Source organism: Bacillus rossius, chromosome 18 (assembly GCF_032445375.1).
Source record: "Bacillus rossius redtenbacheri isolate Brsri chromosome 18, Brsri_v3, whole genome shotgun sequence".
NCBI lineage: Eukaryota > Metazoa > Arthropoda > Insecta > Phasmatodea > Bacillidae > Bacillus > Bacillus rossius.
Genome location: NC_086345.1, coordinates 22,498,036 through 22,520,277, shown reverse-complemented (window position 1 = coordinate 22,520,277; position 22,242 = coordinate 22,498,036). Strand labels below are relative to the sequence as shown.

The following is a 22,242-nucleotide window of genomic DNA, read 5'->3' as shown; positions in this document are numbered from 1 at the left end:
CGAAAAATAATTTTGAATTACGTACTTTTGCAAAATTCAAAAATGTTTAAAGAAAGATTTGGTCAGGTTTGTACCATTTTTAATCTTGCTTAAATGAGCCAACTTAGATAACTTTCCAAATTAGCATAGCACATATTTTTTACAGATTAAACTGTCAAGGGGTTACCTAATTAAAATTTTTTGCTAAATAAGTCATGCAATGAACTCCCCCCCCCCCCCCCCAAGTGTATGTATATTAATTCCAAATTATATATATATATATATATATATAATTTTATTTTGAATTGTCATCAATACAAGATGGGTTATTCATAGGGCCTGGAAAAATTAGCATCTATTTATTACAAAATTAGCATTTATGATGTTGAAAATTAGCATTTATTTTCCAGAAATTAGCATCTATTTTTGAGAAATTTGCTTAAGATATTAAAGTTACATAACAATACAAGAAGTTGTAATAGTGTTTATACCCATTATGACGAATTTTAACACAAACCAAAATCATTAAATGGTATTTGTAAACAAACGTTTGAGCACTAGTAATTTCAAATGAAAACAAACGGACAATTCAAGTTGGCCAACTTCAGTACGCTAAACGTGCACCACAAAATGTATGATTTGTCTCTATGTAAAATATTGATCAGAAAAAAAATTTGAAAACTAAAGTGATTATCAACAAATGTAAAAAAACCACGTACTAAAATATTTGTAGTAATTTTGAGCATTTAAAATATTTTCATTTTTATCTTTGCAAGTTCACTACGATCCCGTCAACGACCTAGATATTTTCTAGGTTGTTGGTTTCCGTGAAGCGCTTCCCGGGAAATTTGTTTTGTTAGGTTGGATACTCTTCATGAACAGGCAACACACGATGCAATGGCGAATGTGACGTGATCTAACAAAACAAAATAACTGCGTCGATAAGTAGTGTGAACATTCTTTTCTAAACATTCAACGGTAATTGAGTAAATCGTAAACACTAAATTTACAAAATTACTTATTCTATACTATCATGCGTGATATTTGGTTAAGGAATGTTTTCTAAGTTAAGGTTAGGATTCGGATTTTATTCCTTCAACAAGCCTTGTCAGAAGCTATTGTTTACTGTAATTGTGTTATGGTGGTTATTTTCAAAAACAATACTTTGAGGAATGTGTGTTCAAGCCATTTTGTTGCATTCTATAGTAGTTTTTCGCCCGATAATGGTAATTTTACCGCGATTTCGCAAATATAGCATTTATAACAACAATTAGTAAAAAATCGCATCTAACCTCAAAATTCGCAAAAAAATCGCCACTATCGCAAATTGAGAATTTTTCCGGCCCCTAGTTATTCATGATTGCATAACAAAAATTAGAAAAGCATAATATGGTAATCTGTAGTCAATTTTTTTTATAACTTTTGAAACAAATTCCTATAACACAAAACCACACTGAGCTCTGTCAATTTCTCCTAGACATCATTGCATTAATCATAATCTACACTGCTACTTTCTACGAATGACTACAATTGTGAAATTAAGGTAAAAAATTATAATATTTATTTCAAGCTTTTCAACAAGTCTACAAAAAAATATTGCAAAATGAGATCAATTGGATTAAAGTCATGAATTTAATACAACTTACTTTCCTCACATCCAAAACACAGGCAGAGGGGCTGACCACAGTGCTGCTGTCTTAATTACTGGAACAGATAATTAAAGATGCATTATTATAATCAAGAATTTCAGCAAAACAAGTTGTAGGCAAGTGTGCTATGCACGAACTAAAAAAAAACAGAAAACTATATAGCTCCAATTGCTTAAAATGTTACAATATTTTTTTTTTGTTTCAACTTACTTTAAAAATAAAAAAAACTGTATGGAACCATTACCGAAGAAAAGATTTTACACCAAAATGCAGTAAAAATTAATTAACGCAAAATGTGAGTAAACATGCCACGAATCATGGTCCACAAATCTCACCTTATTCATTCGCTATGGGTCGCACCTATATTTTCAGGCATGCAAGTCCAACATTTTTATCGTAACGGCCGCTCTCGGATATACAAGTGGAATCTTTGTATACCATCTACCCTAATTGGTGCCTAATGTGGTACTAGCATCGCACCTGTCTTTTGTCATGCTTTATTACTAGGGACCAGATTTCTATGATTTTTTTATTTTTAAGTTAATTTTGTATTACTTATCTGATTTTTTTGTTTTTTTTTTGTAGTCATAATCCGCCATGAACGCTGTAGTGAGGGAACGTAAATTCAGAGCAACCCATGCACACTTATTTTTTCTTTTAAGGGGCCTGCCTCATCAGGGTTGTATGTGTGTTAGTGAGGCGGGATGATAAGTGCAACGCTCGCTGGTGCTTCTAGCGCAAGTATAGCCTCTAAACGCAACGCTCTGAACAGACACGCAGTCTTCTCGTCGTCACAGGGATAACTGTGAAATTTGAGCAGTGACCGTAACATTACATGCCGTACAAGTGTAGAAAAAGGTGTGATGCAAGTCCCTCAAGTGCTTTCAAGAATCTGTGCCGGTTATTTCACGCATTAAAATTACTCTGAAAACATGAGTTTCAGCCATTTTAGCTCTTCTAAAACTACAGTTTAAAAAAAACTTAATCCAAAATCAAAAGTACTTTTCGGCCTTCGGCGAACTCTTAAATTGCTTTTCGTAAGCAGACCCCCACTCGGGTATCTCGAGTAGTTTAGAAATTGCGTTGTTTTTCCCCTGCAGCTCTGCGCATCGTGTGTGCGCCCGGGTAGGCAAGGGGGGAGGGGCCCTTAAAGACAATTTTTTTCCTAACCTAACTAAAACTAAGTGTATTTTGTTTGGGAGGGGTCTGGGTTAGGGAAGACTAGGTGCGTCCCAGGCCGAAGCCCTTACGCCTAATCATGCTGTGTTTAAGCCACGCAGAAAGGGAGGCATGCATCGTGTGCTTTGCTCGGGGATTGGCCAGCCGTGGCAGCAATTGGTTGGGCCACGGCTAACTCCCCCTATCTTAACTCTATAGACTAATCACTAGATAAGTTGGGCCGAGGTAAAACCTCTATATACAAGAGGTGAAAACCCTGGGCACTTTCCCATGCGGGATGCAAAAATATCGTGCATTAATAACAGAAGGCAGGTCGAGTACAGGAAAAGAAGGATGGTCCTGGAAGAAGAGTTGGACAGATTCTACTAAGCAATTTGGTAGCTTGGACGGCCTTAAGAGGCCACTCCAGTGTTTCAGGGGCACTACGCAACCCGCGTTAACCTCGGAAGATTCAATGCTTTTTTCATTTTGCTTATAACTAATTAACTAATATAGGTTTCGAAATGATGCTTGCTTGATATGTAAGACAACGATGCTCTTATCAAAGCCCCTTTCTTCAAAAACGTGCATAAATTATGGTTCAAACCTAGACAATACACTTATGCATATTAGTAAAGATTAGTATAAAACCATAATTTAGGCACGTTTTTGAAGAAAGGGGCTATGATAAGAGCATCGCTGTCTTACATATCAAGCAAGCATCATTTCGAAACCTATATTAGTTAATTAGTTATAAGCAAAATGAAAATAGCATTGAATCTTACGAGGTTAACGCGGGTTGCGTAGTGCCCCTGAAACACTGGAGTGGCCTCTTAAGGACGAGAGAGAGAGAGAGAGAGAGAGAGAGAGAGAGAGAGAGACGCGCGAGAGGAGAAGAGAGGTTCGCGACTCACCTGCCGGCGTCCTCATCGTCCAGGTCCTCGTTCTCCGACTCGAACGTGTTGTCGGGGATGTCGTAGAGGCGGATCATGGGCTTGTTGGGGTCCTTCATGATGAGGTACTTGCCGTCCTTCTGCCCCATGCAGATGTCCACCACGCAGCGCAGGATCCCCCACGCGTTGTCCATGTTCAGGTTGATCTGCGTGGCGAACTCGTGGGGCTTGTACTGCTGCGTGCCGAGGATGACGTGCTTGGAGGAGTCGCGCACGTGCGCCCGCGACACGTACCTGCCCGCGCGGGCCAACACGCGTGAGCCGGCATCTTCACACAGCGATCGTGAGTGCGGTTCAGGACTGTTACCAGTCGTGCTTCGTGGGAACTAAATGAGTGACGTGTGATGGTCTGAAGGTGGGCAATGAGAGTAAAGAGATGGTCTGAAGGTGGGCAATGAGAGTAGAGAGATGGTCTGAAGGTGGGCAATGAGAGTAGAGAGAAGGTCTGAAGGTGGGCAATGAGAGTAGAGATGGTCTGAAGGTGGGCAATGTGAGTAGAGATGGTCTGAAGGTGGGCAATGAGAGTAGAGAGATGGTCTGAAGGTGGGCAATGAGAGTAGAGATGGTCTGAAGGTGGGCAATGTGAGGAGAGATGGTCTGAAGGTGGGCAATGTGAGTAGAGATGGTCTGAAGGTGGGCAATGAGAGTAGAGATGGTCTGAAGGTGGGCAATGAGAGTAGAGATGGTCTGAAGGTGGGCAATGTGAGTATAGATGGTCTGAAGGTGGGCAATGTGAGTAGAGAGATGGTCTGAAGGTGGGCAATGAGTAGAGATGGTCTGAAGGTGGGCAATGAGAGTAGAGAGATGGTCTGAAGGTGGGCAATGAGAGTAGAGAGATGGTCTGAAGGTGGGCAATGAGAGTAGAGATGGTCTGAAGGTGGGAAATGAGAGTAGAGAGATGGTCTGAAGATGGGAAATGAGCGTAGAGAGATGATTTGAGGACGGGCAATGAAAGTAGAGAGATGATTTGAGGACGGGCAATGAAAGTAGAGAGATGATTTGAGGACGGGCAATGAAAGTAGAGTGATGGTCTGAGGGTGGAATTTAATGTAGTGTGATGGTGGGAGCAGGCCGTGAGGGCGCGGCTGATGGCGTGAGGGCGGCTGATGGCGTGAGGGCGGCTGATGGCGTGAGGGCGGCTGATGGCGTGAGGGCGGCTGATGGTTTGAGGGTGTGTAAGGAGTGTATAGTGATGGTCAGAGTGTCTAGGAATCTACCAAGCCTTGTACATTGGTGTGGTCGTTACCACAATGCCTAAATACCGAACGTACAATAACGCAGAATGCCAAATTGACCGCAACGCCGACAGCTAGAAAACTGTTGTGTACCACAACGCCGAAATACAGTAACGCCGAAAAATGTTGTTGCGGGGAGGGAGCAAAATGAAAAACAACTGAATGAATTTGTGTGTAAAACAACTGAATGTTTTCTGTGTGTTTCTTAACGCCGAATTACCACATCCTAACCTAGGCTAGCCTAGCCTAGCCTAGCCTAACCTAACCTAACCTTTGTTGCAGTCCTGCAATGACATTTTTAGGCGTTCATGTATTTCGGTGTTGTGGTAATTCGGCGTTGTGGTACACAGCAGTTTTTTAGATGTCGGCGTTGCAGTCAATTTGGCATTCGGCGTTATGGTTTTCGGCGTTATTGTATGTTTGGCGTTGTGGTATTTCGTCGAGGTGCGTCCCTCATTGGGTGCCCAGTGATGGAATAAGTGTGTCCATAAAATTTCCAAGTAGGGATGTGCAGTTCTGTTTTTACATCAAGAACCTTTGTTCTGTTCTGTTTCAGTTATTATAGAGCAAAAAAAATTCAGTGCTAAACTAAACATGGAGTTCACAGAGTAATTATTTGATTATTAAAAACATTAAAGAAACACAGAAAAGAGGGGTTTATTTTGTTACAGTATGAAGTTTAAACACATACAACTGCATGCTGCATCAGGGTGTCAACAATGTACCTGATGAAAAAATCTCAGGCTTTTGAATAAAATATTTTCACATCTCTAGGGTCTTTTCTTGTTTTAGGCAAAATCATATCTACAAAATTCTAAATATATTTACTATCCACAGGAACGTGCAAAATTTTATGTTAGAAAGTTAAAACACTTTCACAGATATTTTACAAATGATTTATAAGTAGACAGTCTCTAACAATTTTTTTTATGTGAAATTATAAACAGAAGTAAGCCATCAAAAAAAATATTCAAGCTAGCTAAAGTTTGTTGGGGGAAAAAAAATTTATAACTTCCAGCACCATCACTGTTTGTTTCAGGACTTTTTTTGACTTACATGAAAGGTCCTTCATTTGTGTTTTTTTTCTCATGACTTTCATTACCTTGTAAACAACCTGTACATCTAATATTGACCCACAGATTACTCGGGAAACTGTGTGTCAATTGCAAACCTATCACTAAATAAAAGCAGAATTAAAAGAATTTTCTCGAATCTGAAATCTGTAAAATTCAAATCCCAAAGAGTACCTAGAACATACCCCCCGAATCCAAATCTACATATCAAGGCTCAAAAATAAAATACATAATACAAAAAAATATATATATAAATGTCAGCTATGGTGTTGAAACATTCAAATCTAAAAATGTTTGTTTCCACAAACTAAGTTACCAGGATAAAAAAAAATAATTGTAAATTTATTTACATAGTTATAAGTTAAATTGTAAATATCTTGGGGAATGGTATCATGACAGGAATGATGAAAAAAATCTACCAAGTAAATTTCAGAATTTATAAGTGTTGGTTCTCTTATTTACTTTTTTTTTTCTTTCTAATATTTTTACTCAAAACTTTTTTGTTGAATATTGGATACTTTGAATAGTAAGTATTTAATGGTATTTGAGGATTTTAATGCCCCGTCCCTACTAGGAATACACTTAGCAGCCAATGAGCAGATGGCATGGGACCTAATTTACTACAGAGCTCGCAATTTTTTTCATTCCCTACTCGTCTGCAAAACCAAGTTCTTAAATTTTTTGCACAATATTACAGGCATCTGCCACTTAAAAGCAGCCTCCAGCTATAATTGTTAGGGAATGTTTGTTTAGCAGTAGGGATGTACCGATTCGAATCCCGATTAACTGTAATCGCCCAATAATAGATAATCGGTAATTAATCTTAATCTGTGATATTTCAACCAATTATTTAGACAAAATTGTCAACAGTTTCTTATTATATCTATCAGAGTTATATCTTAGCATTATAAGAATATCATGCCAATGATGCTAATATATTCTTTTAACGGTAAATAGTAAACTCTTTCAAGTTTAATCCATGAAACACCGTTAAGACTGTAGGCCTACACACGCGCTGAAAGTTTCAGAAAATTTGTCGTCTAATAAATTAAATATACTCTTATTTTATTTAATTGACGATTTTCTTCTAGCATGTATGGCTAGAATTTCCATTATTGTTAGCTCCATGCATCAAACAACTGCTTTGAGTGCCGCTTGTAATAAAATACAACACACAAAACAGTATAAAACACAATAATATTATTTGAACAGCCTCATCACAAGATCTCCATTTAATGTTTAGGTTACGCACGTCATGTGATGAACAAAAACAATTTGGCCAACTTATCTCACTTCACCGGAATTTCCGTTGTATACGTAAACCTTTTTCTATTATTTTTTATGATTGAAGTCGCTTTAATAACGGTAAAGTCTTCTTTACTTTTAATTTTTACCGTATATTAACCACAAATATTTAACCAGGAATAAAAGTTCACGATTGCGACAGTTGGTGGTCGGTTGTAGGAATATTTCTGTTTGCAACCGAAATTAATTTTTGAATATTGGTTGTGTCTGTGTTAGCGAAGACGACTCGGCGACTGTAGATTGTTTCATTGTTTAATAATGCACGTCCATACATTACGTAAACAGAGTGACGAATTCTTTGATCAAATATTGCAGTATATTTTGCTAAGTTGTCTATTTGTTGGCATTTACCAAAATAAATATTAACAGCTGTTATACATTGCATTCACTATTTAATGTTGCATAATTATGGGTACGCTAGTCGCAGTGCTGTGTGGAAATATTTTTTTTTTTAGAATCCAGGCCGGACGATAAATATGCTGTGTGTAAATATTGTTCTCAAAAAATATTGTGTAGTGGCGTACATGGAAACGTTTTTCACTACAAGTAATATGTGGAGCCACACAAAGTCAATCAGCTTGTATTTCTTCACAAAAATCTAAAAGCTATTAACTATAGCTATTAATGTTATGTGCAATGCCTTAGCTAGCTTACCAAAATCTTAAATTTTTATGTAAATAAAAATGATTTTGTCTGCATTCTATACATATCTATGTACACTTATGGTCCTTGCCTCCATTACATCAATTTTAATCACAAAGTTGTTCTCTTTACTTTATATTTTAATTTATGTATTTAATAATCGGTATTCTTAATCGGTTTGGAACATCGGCTGAATTTGAATTTTTTAGCGAATCGTTAATCGTAATCGGTAATCGTTTTTTCAATATCGGTACATCCCTATTTAGCAGTTCAGGGAACATATAAAAAAAAAACTTTATATCCCAAACATAATCTTACCTTTATTAAAAAAAATTAAGAATTCAGTGGTTGATGTTTGTTCAAAACTTAAGTTTTTTGCACAATGCATATATATATATTTTTACTTCCAACTGCAGTAAGTATTTTAAAAGTAAAATTTGAGATTCATTCGTATTCAAGAAAAATAGAACTGGTAATTACTGAAAAAAAAACATTACCTATTAAAGATTTCGACGTGATAACGTCTTACAAATCGTATAAACGCCGGCTGCACGCACGAAAAGGCACGACCCATCGTCACGTTCCCGCCCGAGCCGAGCGTGCAACGAACCGTCCCAACCACCGTGCGAGAGAAAATCTTCTATAATATCAAACAGGTTAAGGCGGGCTTTTTAACTAATTAATCGTGATTACATTTGAACAAATTATTTAAATTGAACTTGCAAAAACTGTACTAAATAATATTTGAAAATTAAAAAGTGTGAAATTTTTCGTCAATGTTATCTTATGACGTTTATCACGTAAAAATATCGTCCATAAACAGACATTACAGACAACCCCCTGTTCCAACGTCCCTGAACGTTAATGTGGTTTCAAAGTACATAGGTATTTTGTTTTCATGCAAAATTCATGCAAATACGCAATACATTGAATTATCGAATGTCTGACCTGCCCCCTCTGGGTACAACAACGTGTCTAATTCTTCAAATTCAAAGATGCCATTGTGACTGAATATACTGAACACCTAGCCGGAAAAAAAAAAACTTCTCAGTCAGGTGTCAAAACTTCAGCAGAAGGTCAAAAAAAAAATTCTCACGTATCGAAAATGATTCAAGGGTTCAGGAAATTTTTTTTTAAAAGATTAGATCTGTGATTCGATTCGAGACAAAATTCTCATTCTCGCACAAGCCTAAAAATTGTCGTCCGCAAACCGACTACAGACAACCCCCCCCCCCCCCCCCCCCCCCCCAATGTTGATCTCCGTCACCGCCACCGTACTCGCGTACTCGCAAGCGGCACAGCGGGCTGGCGGGGGGAAACCCGCGGGACTCACCCGAACTTGATCTGGTCGGAGCCGGCCAGCAGCGCCTGCACGGTCCACTTGGCCAGCTTGCACGCGTTGTTGCGCAGCTCGTTTGCCAGCACGGCGCCGCGCTGGGTGTCCAGCTTCTGGCGCCACTCCACCCCGCCGGACATCTGCCGGGCACCGGACGCTCGCACCCTCACACAGTCTCCAACGCTTCGAGCACTCTACACACACACTCTCTTGAGCGAATTAATACACGACCAAAATGAATAAATTACTCGCGCACGCCACGGTCTCCACGCTTCGAGTACTCTACACTCTCGAGTGGATTAATACATGAATAAATTACTGCATAAAAGAATGCATAACGATCGACATAATCAATGAATAGACGGATGAACGAATCAGGGAATCTACACAAACGTGTAATAAAATTTCACCCCTTTTTTTTCCCCTCGGATTCCTTAACGACCAACAAAATTTCCGATTTTCCTGAACTTTCGAATTAATAATTTAATAATTTACATATTTTGCAATTTTCCAGACCAAAAACAAACAATATATTTTAAATTTCCCGCCTACCACTATAAAAAATACGAACATGGCGGCCGACTAGCAGCTGATGCGGCATGTTTAAATTTACCGCCTACCACTGTAAAAAAAAAATCAAACATGTGCGGCCGCACGGCAGCTTGTATAAATTTCCCCGCTTACCACCATAAAGAATATAAACATCCCTACAGCTGGCCTGGTTCTCTCACCACTTCAGCATGTACGACTATGTGCAATTAAAAACAGAAGCCATAAAAAAATAATTCAAGCTAGCTAAAGTTTGTTAGGGGAAAAAAAAAATTTTATAACTTCCAGCACTATCACTGTTTATTTCAGGATTTTTTTTGACCTTCGTGACAGGTCCTTCATTTGCGGCAGGACAGGCGGGCCCGAGAGAGAGACGGTTACCTTGGAGTCCCACTCGTTGAGGGCCTTGATGGCGATGAACTGCAGCTCCCCGTTGGGGCCCTGCATCACCGCGTCGTGCTCGCACCGCGCTATCAGCGTGATGCCGTTGTCCAGGTCCCACTTGCGGTAGCGGTACGCAACCGACGCCACCTCCCCGGCCTCCTCCTCTGAGATGAAGGGGTTGCCCTCGTCGAACTTGTAGCGCGGCTCCCCCTGCGGGCGCACGCTCTGGACCTCACACACTCCCACGCGGGGGAGCTGGATTGCTGCCCCTTGGATGGGCAGCCCTTCAGGATTTTTCTGACAGTGGTTAGTTTAGTTTAGGTTAGGTAAGGTTAGGTAAGGTTAGGTAAGGTTAGGTAAGGTTAGGTAAGGTTAGTTAAGGTTAGGTAAGCCAAGGTAAGCCAAGGTAAGGTAAGGTAAGGTAAGGCAAGGTAAGGTTAGGTAAGGTAAGGTTAGGTAAGGTTAGGTAAGGTTAGGTAAGGTAAGGTTAGGTAAGGTTAGGTAAGGTTAGGTAAGGTTAGGTAAGGTTAGGTAAGGTTAGGTAAGGTTAGGTAAGGTTAGGTAAGGTAAGGTTAGGTAAGGTAAGGTTAGGTAATGTTAGGTTAGGTTAGGTTAGGTTAGGTTAGGTTAGGTTAGGTTAGGTTAGGTTAGGTTAGGTTAGGTCACTTTACAAACTAACCACTGTCGGAAAAATCCTTTAGGGTTGCCCATCCAAGGGGCAACAATTCAGACAAGCTTTCAAAAACACCACTGTCAGAAAAATCCTGATGGGCTGCCCTTCCAAGGGGCAACAATTCAGACAAGCTTTCAAAACACCACTGTTAGAAAAATCCTGATCGGCTGCCCTTCCAAGGGGCAAGTTTTCAGGATTATTTAAACTCTTAAATGAGCGTGTTTTCAGAAATTGGATGGGTTGCCCTTCCAGTCTCTGTACAAATAAACCACTGTCAGAAAAATCCTGAAGGACTGCCCTTCCAATGGACAACAATTCAGTCGCCCCAGTCCCACACGACACAACACCTCTCCTCGCGCGGCACTGCCAGCCACTGTGGTTAGCGACAAGACTTCACGGTTCCATTCCTCGGACAGTTTCGTTTTCGAAACAAAAGTTTTTGATGTCAGTGTGTTCTTTGTTTCAACGAATTTCTTCCGGAGGACCACAAAAGATAATAAAGAGTCTGATTAAGTGAATACAACTATGACAACGAAACGATAGCCATGTACAGATCAAACGATCAGTATGCACGCGGCCCGCCATCTTTCCGAACAGTTTATACGACACGCAAAAGGGGCACAAGTAACACTTCACACAACAAGGACATAAGTCACAAAGTCCAAACATATCGTGTGTCTTTATTCATTAAAAAAATTGTATTAGGTAACAAAATTGAAACTAAAATAATTCTTAATACTCATTTCACCAAAATAGTCTAATTTCCATTGACACCTGATTCACTTGTGCAGTAAAGCCGTTAGTAGTAAGCATGTCTAGGACAGTACTACTTGGAAAAATTAAAAATATAATCGGAATGTTTTGTGTGTTTGAAACATGTGCCCGCATGAGTGTAAAAGAAAAAAAAATGTGTTTCTACTGTAAGACATGCAAGATCATTCAATGTATTATCATTTTTTTTTCCCATGATTAGGCAAGAGTGCACAAAGAATCAGACAAGAAGTGACACGTTGCACCACCACATGCCTCATGCCTTTTCAAGACCGCTTAACAATGTAATTTCATTATGTTATTTCTTCTCACATTCTTGAACTCATTTTGTTTTCCTGATACTCTTTCATAAAATAGTTCATTCCTGCACTACACATACTAATAGATGCGTCCATCCAGCTCCGTAATGAAAGAAAACTAACTAAAATACTTTACAAGTAAATACTTACACAAACCACACCTAAACACACCAAATTTGTATACTCGCGCATGCAAAGAACACTGCGGCCATCAGAAAGTCTGCTCACAAAGAAATCGGAGCAGTGTCCGATGCTGCCTCACGTCTGATCGCGTCACAGTTTTGCGGCGGCGTGCCACGTCCGATTCTGTGCGCTTTTCTTTCGTATTAAATGCACCGCACGGCAGTTAACTACTACGAGGCAAAATGTAGCGTAGTGTCGTTGTTTGGTACTCAGTGCGAACTCTTGTATATAGAACTGTGTTGTGAGTTGACTTTGTGGCACTTGTACCGGGCCAAGTGATAAGACACAGTTTAAATATCCCGCGCCCCAGCTTTTTACAGTTGGCACCATGTTGGAACACTGCAAGTGTTAGCGTCCATAAACCGTGAGGGTGGTATCCCTGCGGTGAGAAACAAAAAAAAAACAGTCTTCGTTTCGATCGGCATGATGGAGGTAGGTCGCAATGGTGCGGGCAAATGCTATCGTGTAATTTATGTTGCATCGTCGGTTAAAAACTTTTCGATACAGTCCACATATATTTATCCACATTAACAGTCTTGTTAGCATTCTGCGTGTGCCCGGCCCTACGTCATGTCAAACCCGAGACTGCAGAAATAAATACCGAGACGACTATTACAGCAAGGGGTAGTAAAAACAGGGTTAGAGGAACCAAAATTCATGCCTCGTTTAGTGGGCTCACTATTAAATCCATTTCTATTTGTTGTAAATTTACAATATATTTTTAAAACTTTTGTCGAAATCCCTTTTTGACAAGACCAGCGTAAGGTTGAACGCCCCGACGTGTTTTAACAGCACGACTCACCGTCTTGAGCACCTGCTGCGAGAAGTTGTGGTTGATGAAGGTGGCCTCCAGCGCGAGGTTGCGCGGGGAGTTCAGGCTGCTGTTCCCGTCATCCTGCGGCGGCTCCACCGAAGTCTCGTTCACCGTCAACAGGTCTGCGCACACACGCACGCCCCCGAACCCTCAAACACCAACATGATCACTCCGGGCGTCCACACGAACCTGCAGGGATGTGCGAGTACCCTGTATTTTCGGGCACGGTTCGAATCCACAATTACCCGAACCCAGAATCGTCGTACGTGGCATGTATTCGAACAGTACTACGAATACTATCAAAAAGTTATAAATTAATTTAATACGGCTAAAAAATACTAGCAGTGAAAAATAATATTAGGCTACTATTACTTAAGTATTCATAATATGATGCATCAAAGAAAGATATGTAAATTAAATAATTAACACAGTGACATTAAAAGAATTGAGGGCTTAAACTATTTATACGAATTTCGTCATATAGCAAACTATAAACTAAAAACAATTACATTCCTACAAGAAAAAATACGTCTTGGCTATTTATTGGCGAAAAAATGGTTTTGTTTGCTGAAACGTTTCTAAAACTGAGATTTCCTTGTGGCGTGCAGTTTATCACGATTGAGTTGGAGAATCGAATATGTTTTGGTTTTCATATTTTTAAGTGTTTATTATTAATTAAGTTTACATAATTATAAACATTTCAATCTCAGTGTAATAAATAATTGCCAGTAGTTACAGTTAGAAAAAAGAGAACACACATTATTTTTAAATTAATCAGTTATTTTTAATTATTCTGTGCTTAATATTCGAAATCGGATTCATATCTCAAATAAATATTGCCAGGGATTTGAATCGGATTCGAACCAAACTGAAAATCAAGGATTCGAAAATCCCTACAAATAAATAAAGAATATAAAACCTCCAACATTGATAGCTGGGCAAGCTCAAAAACCGAACCTCACATACGCCATTTATAGTGTCTACAACAATGCACTGAAACCCCATGTGGAAAAAAAACTGTTTTCAATCAGCCATAGAAAATGAGAATGAAGTTTATAGAAATCCCATTGTTTGTTTTAGAGTTCAAGTGTGCAAAAAAAAAATTATACGTATATATGTGTAAATAATTGCATTATATTAATGAAATATATGAATTCATCATTATATTATACTTATAATAAAACCACCAGAAATTAAAATACAGTCCATAATCAAGTAAAGCTGACATGAAAAACAGTGGCCTTAAAAAATGTTATGAAGTCCTTTCTTGGAGGGGGGGAAAAGTCACCAAGACTAAATTAGAAATTAAAAAAATTAGGCTATTGTAAAAAAAAAATCAGAAATTTTTGCTTGTTTATTACATTTTACAAACAACATTATGCAACAGAACAATTTTCAATAAAATTTTAACTTGAGAAACGTAAAATTCAAAACAATCCAATCGTAAAAAAACAATAACAAACGGATATATTCAGTTCAAAGATAAACGACTGCACAAAATATGAGATCCGTGCCTTGGTAAAGCACGTGCACCATTTTCATAATCATTGCTAGTTTGCGCCACTAGTCTCGCTTGGTGCTGGCCATAGATGCTACTAGCGAAGTGCACAGTCTTCCTGATACTATCCATATCTATGGTGCGATTAAGTTATTTTCTTACGTTTGCAAATGTAAACAATGATCGTTTTTCAAAATAAAAGCATTAAAACTGAGTTTATAAGGAGGAATATAAAAAAATTTTGTGGATTTTAGGACTTTTCCGCTTCGTAAAAACGTATGAAACGGGAAATTAATGGTTTTATAAGTGTATGTTCCGGGAAAGTAAACCATTGTAAATATACTACTTTCGGCGGGACCGAAATTTATCGGCGTATGACACGGGAAAATGTATGAAACGGGAACGTATCATCGAGGTTCTACTGTATATATATAAATTACTCATTCAAGTTTTTGTTTGTTATGTCTTACTAGCAGCCACAAGTAGATTTTTATTTTTATTAGTCTTCCCGACATCTACTCACTAATGCTAATATAACTTTGATGAGCGGACGAAAGAGAGGTTGCTCTGTAAACCAAACGTAACGTACATTTAAAGTCACACATCCAGTGCCTAACAAACAATTTACACCCACAGGCTCAATTTAAAACAAAAAAAAATACCCCAGTTCTTTCAACAGCTGGGTAGGGTTGTAGGGCATGTTTGCATACTGCCCGTACGAACGCGATCAAGCGGAAAACTTTGGAACGTAGAGAGGAAGTTTTCAACAAAACGTATTTTTTCGACGTTGACGTCTGCCAACTCCCGTCACGACTGTGCAAGCGAAAGTGGACCCCCTAGGTGAGGGGCTTCATGATTCCAGAGGGGACAGGCCCGCCCCCCCACCCCCCCCCCCACCAACAAGGGAACCGGCCCCCCCCCCACCCACAAGGGAACCGGGCCCCCCCCCCCCCACCCACAAGGGAACCGGCCCCCCCCCCCACCCACAAGGGAACCGGCCCGCCCCCCTCCCCACCCACAAGGGAACCCCCCCCCCACCCCCCCTGGGTACGAGCCCCCCTCCACCCCCCCGGGATATCTTTGCCAGAGCCTGTTACTAATTGTTGTCGCAACTAGGTATTCAAGCGACTCCACGCTCACCGAACTCTGTGTTGTCGCGCTTGTCAAAGAACAGCTTGTCCCCGATCTTCTCGATGACGATGTCCCAGGAGTAGTTGGAGCGGGTGCAGCACATGAGCGTGGCCAGGATGGCGTCGGTGGCGTACACGTTGCCCTCCGTCTTGGACAGCCGGCGGATCACCGGGTCGTCCGTCGTCGTCACCGTGTGGAAGATGCGGTCCACGCGCTGCAAGGGCTTCTCGTTCTTCACGTTGACCCGGTCGTACGACTTGTCGTAGTACTCGAGCGAGCCGCAGCACAGGCTGGAACACGCAACACGCAAGCCCCCCAGGTTGACGGCTTCAGGATGTCTACAGGCCAGACACGAGCAAACCTTTAAAGGGGAGGGCCGGATAAAATTAAATATAGTGCGTGGAGTCCCTCTGCGTGGAAGAGGTGAAACTTCGTAAGGTGGAAATGAAAATACGAAGGGGTAGAAATCGATTTTCAGTGAAATCATATTGTATCAAATAATCAAACTAAAATCATGAAATCATTCAACGATAAAAGCTGTTTATTTAACTAAGCGGACAGGTTCGCCCCAAGGAGAAAATTGACGCGGCGAGACCTCGTGGACATAGAGAAATGACACACACGCTATTTGTGTGTCTGTGAAACACGCATTCACTCTCACTGTCTCTTTCTATTCCCCCTCCCCAGGAGCATTACAACGTTTAACGCAACCTTGTTGGAAGTCGCATTAGAAGTTTCACTTCAAAAATTAATACAGGTGGGCCGGAAAAAAACTGAGCAAAACAACACATCGCCACACTACCCATCTACAGATATCCACTATGGCACTATGCCTACACAAGGTTGCGTGCAAACTTAGTTAATATTAGATGCGACAAAACCGTGCTTAAAAAATCAATGACAAGTAAACCGTTATTCTATTCTAGCTAAGCAGAAAAATACATTTTGTCCTGTGTGCACTCGTAGGGGTTTTCAAAACCATGTCGCGGGCCCGAAGGGTCGCACTTGGCTGGCAGGCCGTACTTTGCCCACGAATGGTTCAGGCCAAGAAATGATTGTAAATGGTATAAGAAGACATGTCACATTGTATTTTACGTGCGTTTATTCCAATCCCTTTGTTTACATTTACTTTAGTCCTTAATACCATAATAACCATTCATAAATTTTATTTTTTATCACTGACAAAAGCAGACCTCAGCTGTCACAAACGCGAAGCTTCACACTACATTCGAAGTTTCATATAAAACGAATAGCAAATTCCCTGTCAAAATCAAATCAAATTTTAAAAAAAGCTTTTACTTGATTTTCTTGGTTGAGATTCGCACATAATCTTCCAATAGCACCAATCACACTCCAATTTAACCAAAACATGCACCAATGGGACCAAACACACACCAAACCAACAACCAAATATGCTCTAATAGGACCAATCATGCTCCAATATAACCAAACATGATCTAATTGAACCAATCGTGCTTAAATATAAATAACCAGGCCCCAGTAGGACCAAACACGCTCCAATTGAACCATACACGCACCAATAGGACTAAATACGCACCAATAGGACCAAACAGGCACCAAACCAAACAAACATGCTCTAATAGGACCAATCATGTTTCAATATAACCAAACATGCCTCAGTAGGGCCAAACACGCTTCAAAAAAACCATACACGCACCAATAGGACCAAACCAACCAAACACTCTCTAATTAGACCAATTATGCTCCAATTTGACTAAACACACCCCAGTAATAAGTACCAAACAAACTCCACTGTAATCAAAAATGCTCCAACATAACCAAGCACACTCCAATATAACCAAACACACCCCAGTAATAAGTACCAAACACTCCACTGTAACCAAAAATGCTCCAATATAACCAAACACACCCCAGTAATAAGTACCAAACACTCCACTGTAACCAAAATTGCTCCAATATAACCAAGCACACTCCAATATAACCAAACCCTCCACTGTAACCAAAAATGCTCCGTTATAACCAAGCACACTCCACTGTAACCACACACGCTCCAATGTAACCACACACGCTCCACCGCGACCGCAGGGGCGACACCCACATGTCCTCCCCGTCCTTGACGTTGGGCAGAGACAGCTTGGCCAGGCGCGGGAAGTCCATCTCCTCGATGGTGGTCCAGTCGGGCCGCACCGTCACCGACGCGTCCCGGCTCTTGATGGGCGGCTGGTTGCGGTTGTTCCTCATGCCCTGCCGCATGGGCCACTTGCGCTGCTGCCGCTGGTTCCTGCAACGCACACACACGCTATCATCGCGATTCCACCAGTACACACCACCCACGTCCACCCGTATCCACAAAATACTAGCTTCTCTGTACAGGCAAATAAATTTAAAAGTAAGCTAGGCCTGTGTGAATACAAAGAGCTTGTTTTACTGTCTTGCTGTATACTTATAAAGTAAAGGTTAAATGTTGGGGCTGTGGTTCGATATGGGTTTCCGAGATAATTCTGGACAACAGGAAAGGGGAAGAGGGGATGTGGGTTAATCTGTAAGAGTTTAACCAAACAACAAAAATGGTTTTCTACCTCTCGAGACTAATGAAGGTCCTTGAAAAGTCCTTAATAATGATTTCACAAGACCCATGTAAATCTGAAGAGACCATAATTTTATTACTTTGCGATACAGAGGCTTTACTAACCATAACTTTACAAAATTTTGTACAATTTATCCAATTTTACTGGGAATGCGCACAGCATTTTTCTGTTGAGTCAGAAACAAAAAAAAAAATTTTTAATACCTGCATTTGTCCATTACTTTCATGCTATCGGTCCTTATTAGGGATATTTCAAAAATTCTGATTCAAATGAAGACAAATAAAGGAAGTTTCGAGGATACTGAGGCATATGAACCCTGGCTGTAATGACAAGGAAACAGGGGTGCGGGACACAGTGGCGTTGCCAGGATTTGTGTATGGGGGGTGGTAAGAAGAATGTTCCCCCCCCCCTCCCCCGGGTATTAAAGCGTGGGGTCCGGGGGTTCCTCCCCTGGGAAAATTTAGGATTTTAAGGTGTAAAATAGTGCTAATTTAGCAGTTTTCGGTACTTAAATTTAAATATTGTGATGGTAAAAATTTTTATTAATTTTAATATGAAATTTTTTTGAGTGATGAACAGAGACCTGCAAAATTGGCGGTTTCGATGGCCTTCAGGACAGACTGCACATACATACCCCTGAACACTCGGGCAAATAACGCAAGTTCATTGGCTGCCGACTTGTGAGTTGTCTCGGCTGGTTTGTCTGCGATTCGATCCTTATTTTTTTGGTTGGTTTGTAACTGGTTGAGATTCGTCCAGATGAACAGTAAAGCCAAATAGCAAATTTATTATCTGAGAGGTGTGCGTGTTTGAATTCTAGCCTATCGCCGAGTGAATCCGCGAATTTTGCAGGCCTCTAGTGATGAACAACAAATTAATTAAAGATTTGGTTACGGGGGGGGGGGGGGTTTGGAACCCCCTGAAACCACCCCCCCCCCCCCCTGGCGGGACGGTAGCCGCACCTGTCGCGCATCTTCAGCCCCTTGCCCAGCAGCTGCAGCTGGCTCTGGAAGCCCCCGCGCTGGCCCCCGCGCCCCCTCATTCCGCGCTGGTTCTGGCGGAACCGGCCCCGCTGGTAGGGGGGCTTCTGCACCCGCGTCGTGTCCACCAGGTGGAACGTGCTCTCGTCCTCGTCGTGGTAGTACGAGTACTGGCCCCCGCCGCCGAACTGCGACTGGTACTTGCCTGCGGGGGGGAGACGAGGCGATTCTCGCGCGTAACCAACGACCAGCCGAGTTTTCCTCGATTCCAGCCACCCTCACTGCACGTCTGCCTGTCACGGAACCCCGATTTTCCTCGGCACGAGGCTGGCGATCCATCCACTCTACCACCAGGGCCCCTAAATTAGGTATCTTTTATTCTTATTCATGTGTCTGCTCAAACACAGAGTTTCCAATTGTGTCCCTTTATTCGAGCGTTTGCACGTCGCCAGCTATCGTTATTTCCGATGCAATCAATCCGACCACTGCTGCTTCTGAAATTCCCTGTTTTCGTTGCCTTCGGAGGCGGTGTTCCGAAACATGTGGCCTCGAGTCCATTTGGTAAATAAAACCTTAAAATGTCAAACATACTGATTTTACACCACATTACTTCTCTTTGAGCATAGTGACCTTGGCGGGAGTAGTTGGCAATCCTGCAAGCTAACAGGATGGATCGCAGACTTTAAATTAAATGTACCATACCATAACATACCATAGTATTAGGAAACTGTCAAACGCTTCGTATTGTACCTACCAGCATTACAGTTTTTTTGCAAATACGCTCAATCATGTCTCAACGTAGTTAGAAAACATGGCATACGAGGAAATGTGAACGCGTGAATAAAAGGAGACTTAGAGAGGACGAATTTGGTTATTTTCAGCATGATAGGCCTATATATTGAAAACCTCACAAGAAAATCCCATCTGCAAATTTTTCATTCATATAATAAATTCCAAAAATGTATCACTCTTCTTAATGAGAATTTTACCCTTTTAATAACCTAAGGGCCGTTTTCACCAACGCCTCCTAAACACACCCTCAGCAAAGAACTGCTTAAGTTTAGGTGTTCCTTAAAGTCAATTGTCACGAAATTGGTTTTCACCATCGTAACATTCACTTATGTAGGGGTTGCTTAGTTAGGGACTTGCTTGCCATAGAGCGAGGGTTCGTACAGATATAAGTACTAATAGTTTTCAGGTTGGTACTTCGAACCTGTTGTCACGTGACATACATAAGCCAATCAAATATTTTTACTAAACAGTAAACAAATATCTGAATGTTTATTAATTTCGCAGTAATTGGATGTTACGATGTTAGTGTATTTTCACGGAAAGTAGTAGCTATATGGTCGTTTTAAAGTAGTGTGAAAATGTTTGAAACAAAGAGAATGAAAACGCAAAACTTTTCTTCTGATGAGAAAATGAAGGTGTTGAGCCTAGTTGAGAGGCATAAAAATATAATAGAAAATAAGAGAATGGATGCTGTTTCGAGCAAAGAAAAGGACGCAGCATGGGAGAATTTATTCGCTATTGTAATTTTGTCTAAGTTTAAACTAAGTTTTAATAGCAGATAAAAAAAATATATATATCAGTTTATTTCCTTTAGGACATACAAAATTCCTTGTAATAAATGTTCTTTTAAGACTTTTCAAAAGAAAAACCTTTAATTACTTCCTTATTAAATGAGTTCTTAAATAAAAGTGGAGTATGCGAACATTCTCGAATGTATTTATAATAAAGGATTTCACATTAAGTTCACCTTAAAAATGTTCCACAACTTCAGCAATAACATTTATATCAAAAATAAAATGTACATCTTCGGCTAGTTCGTATTCCTCCACAGCATCCATTTTATTTTTCTTGTCTTGTGACAGTAAGTGCCGCTTAAATAGTTAGGGGCCCGATTTCCACCACTTAAACTAAGGGATGCTTAAGATTACTTAAGAGTTCCTTAACTGTTGGTGAAACGATTTAATGTGCTAGGCAGCCCTTACACATGCCTTAAGCAGCTCTTAACAGTTAGGGGACATTGGTGGAACCGGCCATAAGTGTGTGTACCTCTTACTAAGTTTAAAATTCCAAGCACCAACAAATTACTTTTTTTTTTATTTTTAAAAAGCCCTCTATGGTTCCACGAACACAAGTACGATGGAAAATCATTCTGAAATGACTGTCATTGTATTCGCAGACACAAAGAAGAGCTCATCTTGGGGATACTATTCAGTCACAAAACGAAATTTCGACAATTCGCATGTGACAGTTGGTTCACATGGCAGACGAATACCCTACTTACTTGTGTACTTTTTATCCTGGAAAGCAGCCCCTGTCCAGTCAGATATCTAAAAACAAAAAAAAAAACACATATCATGCACTACTTACATGTAATCCTTTACGTGTACAGGCTTAACTGTTACTTCTCAGTACATTTTTTCTTCATTAATTTTTGTTTCACATAATCCTAATACTTTTCTTAAAAATAATATAGTACATACACAGTTTACTGGAAGTGATATAAATTTACATCAACCTAATTGTAACAAAAATTTTCCAGAAAAATGCTTATAATTCATGTATTTTGTTGTTTAATGAATTGCCTTCACAATCAAAAAATCTTTGTTTTGCAAAACCTAAAGAATTTAAATATGAACAAGGAATTTTTAAAACCTCATTCTTTTTATTCTAAAGAAGAATTTTATGCCAGTAAAATTACATAAATTATATGATTATTTTATAATTTTTAGCTAAATGTGTTTTAAATATTAATACTTTTGTGTTATTTTATAAATTTTTTATAAATTTGGGTAAATATGTAGTGTACGGATTAGCGTCAACAAAAAAATTTTAAAAATCTGAAATAACTTTCATTATATGCTCTTTTACGTCCTCTTTTCATTACAGCCTGCGGAGATAAGAAATTCCAAATACTTTAGGAGATAACGATTTTTTTAATTTTCATATTTGAGCGATATTTGTTAAAAAAAAATTTAAAATTCCGAAAATAGTTTTATTCTGTGCTCTTTAACTTCCTCTTTTCATTAAACCCGGCGGAGATAAGAAATT

The 22,242-nt window shown here is 40.0% G+C and overlaps 1 protein-coding gene across 3 annotated transcripts in view; it reads right to left on the bottom strand.

Moving 5' to 3' along the window:
• LOC134541060 (eukaryotic translation initiation factor 3 subunit D) overlaps positions 1 to 22,242 on the bottom strand; it is a 97,377-nt gene that overhangs the window by 7,081 nt on the left and 68,054 nt on the right. The window contains exons 2-10 of one of the 3 annotated variants that reach the window (XR_010076542.1): positions 21,476 to 21,521; positions 19,165 to 19,387; positions 17,713 to 17,895; positions 15,642 to 15,922; positions 12,992 to 13,125; positions 10,261 to 10,473; positions 9,328 to 9,470; positions 3,701 to 3,973; positions 1,626 to 1,683 (exon numbers count right to left, since the gene is read on the bottom strand). Coding sequence is in view for 2 of the 3 variants with exons in the window: in XM_063384201.1 (XP_063240271.1) it covers positions 1,677 to 1,683; positions 3,701 to 3,973; positions 9,328 to 9,470; positions 10,261 to 10,473; positions 12,992 to 13,125; positions 15,642 to 15,922; positions 17,713 to 17,895; positions 19,165 to 19,387; positions 21,476 to 21,521 (1,503 nt within the window). In the remaining variant the exon portion in view is untranslated. Of the gene's footprint in view, positions 1 to 1,517; positions 1,684 to 3,700; positions 3,974 to 9,327; positions 9,471 to 10,260; positions 10,474 to 12,991; positions 13,126 to 15,641; positions 15,923 to 17,712; positions 17,896 to 19,164; positions 19,388 to 21,475; positions 21,522 to 22,242 lie in introns of those variants that run through there. The other 2 variants (XM_063384201.1, XM_063384202.1) reach the window with 2 other exon arrangements.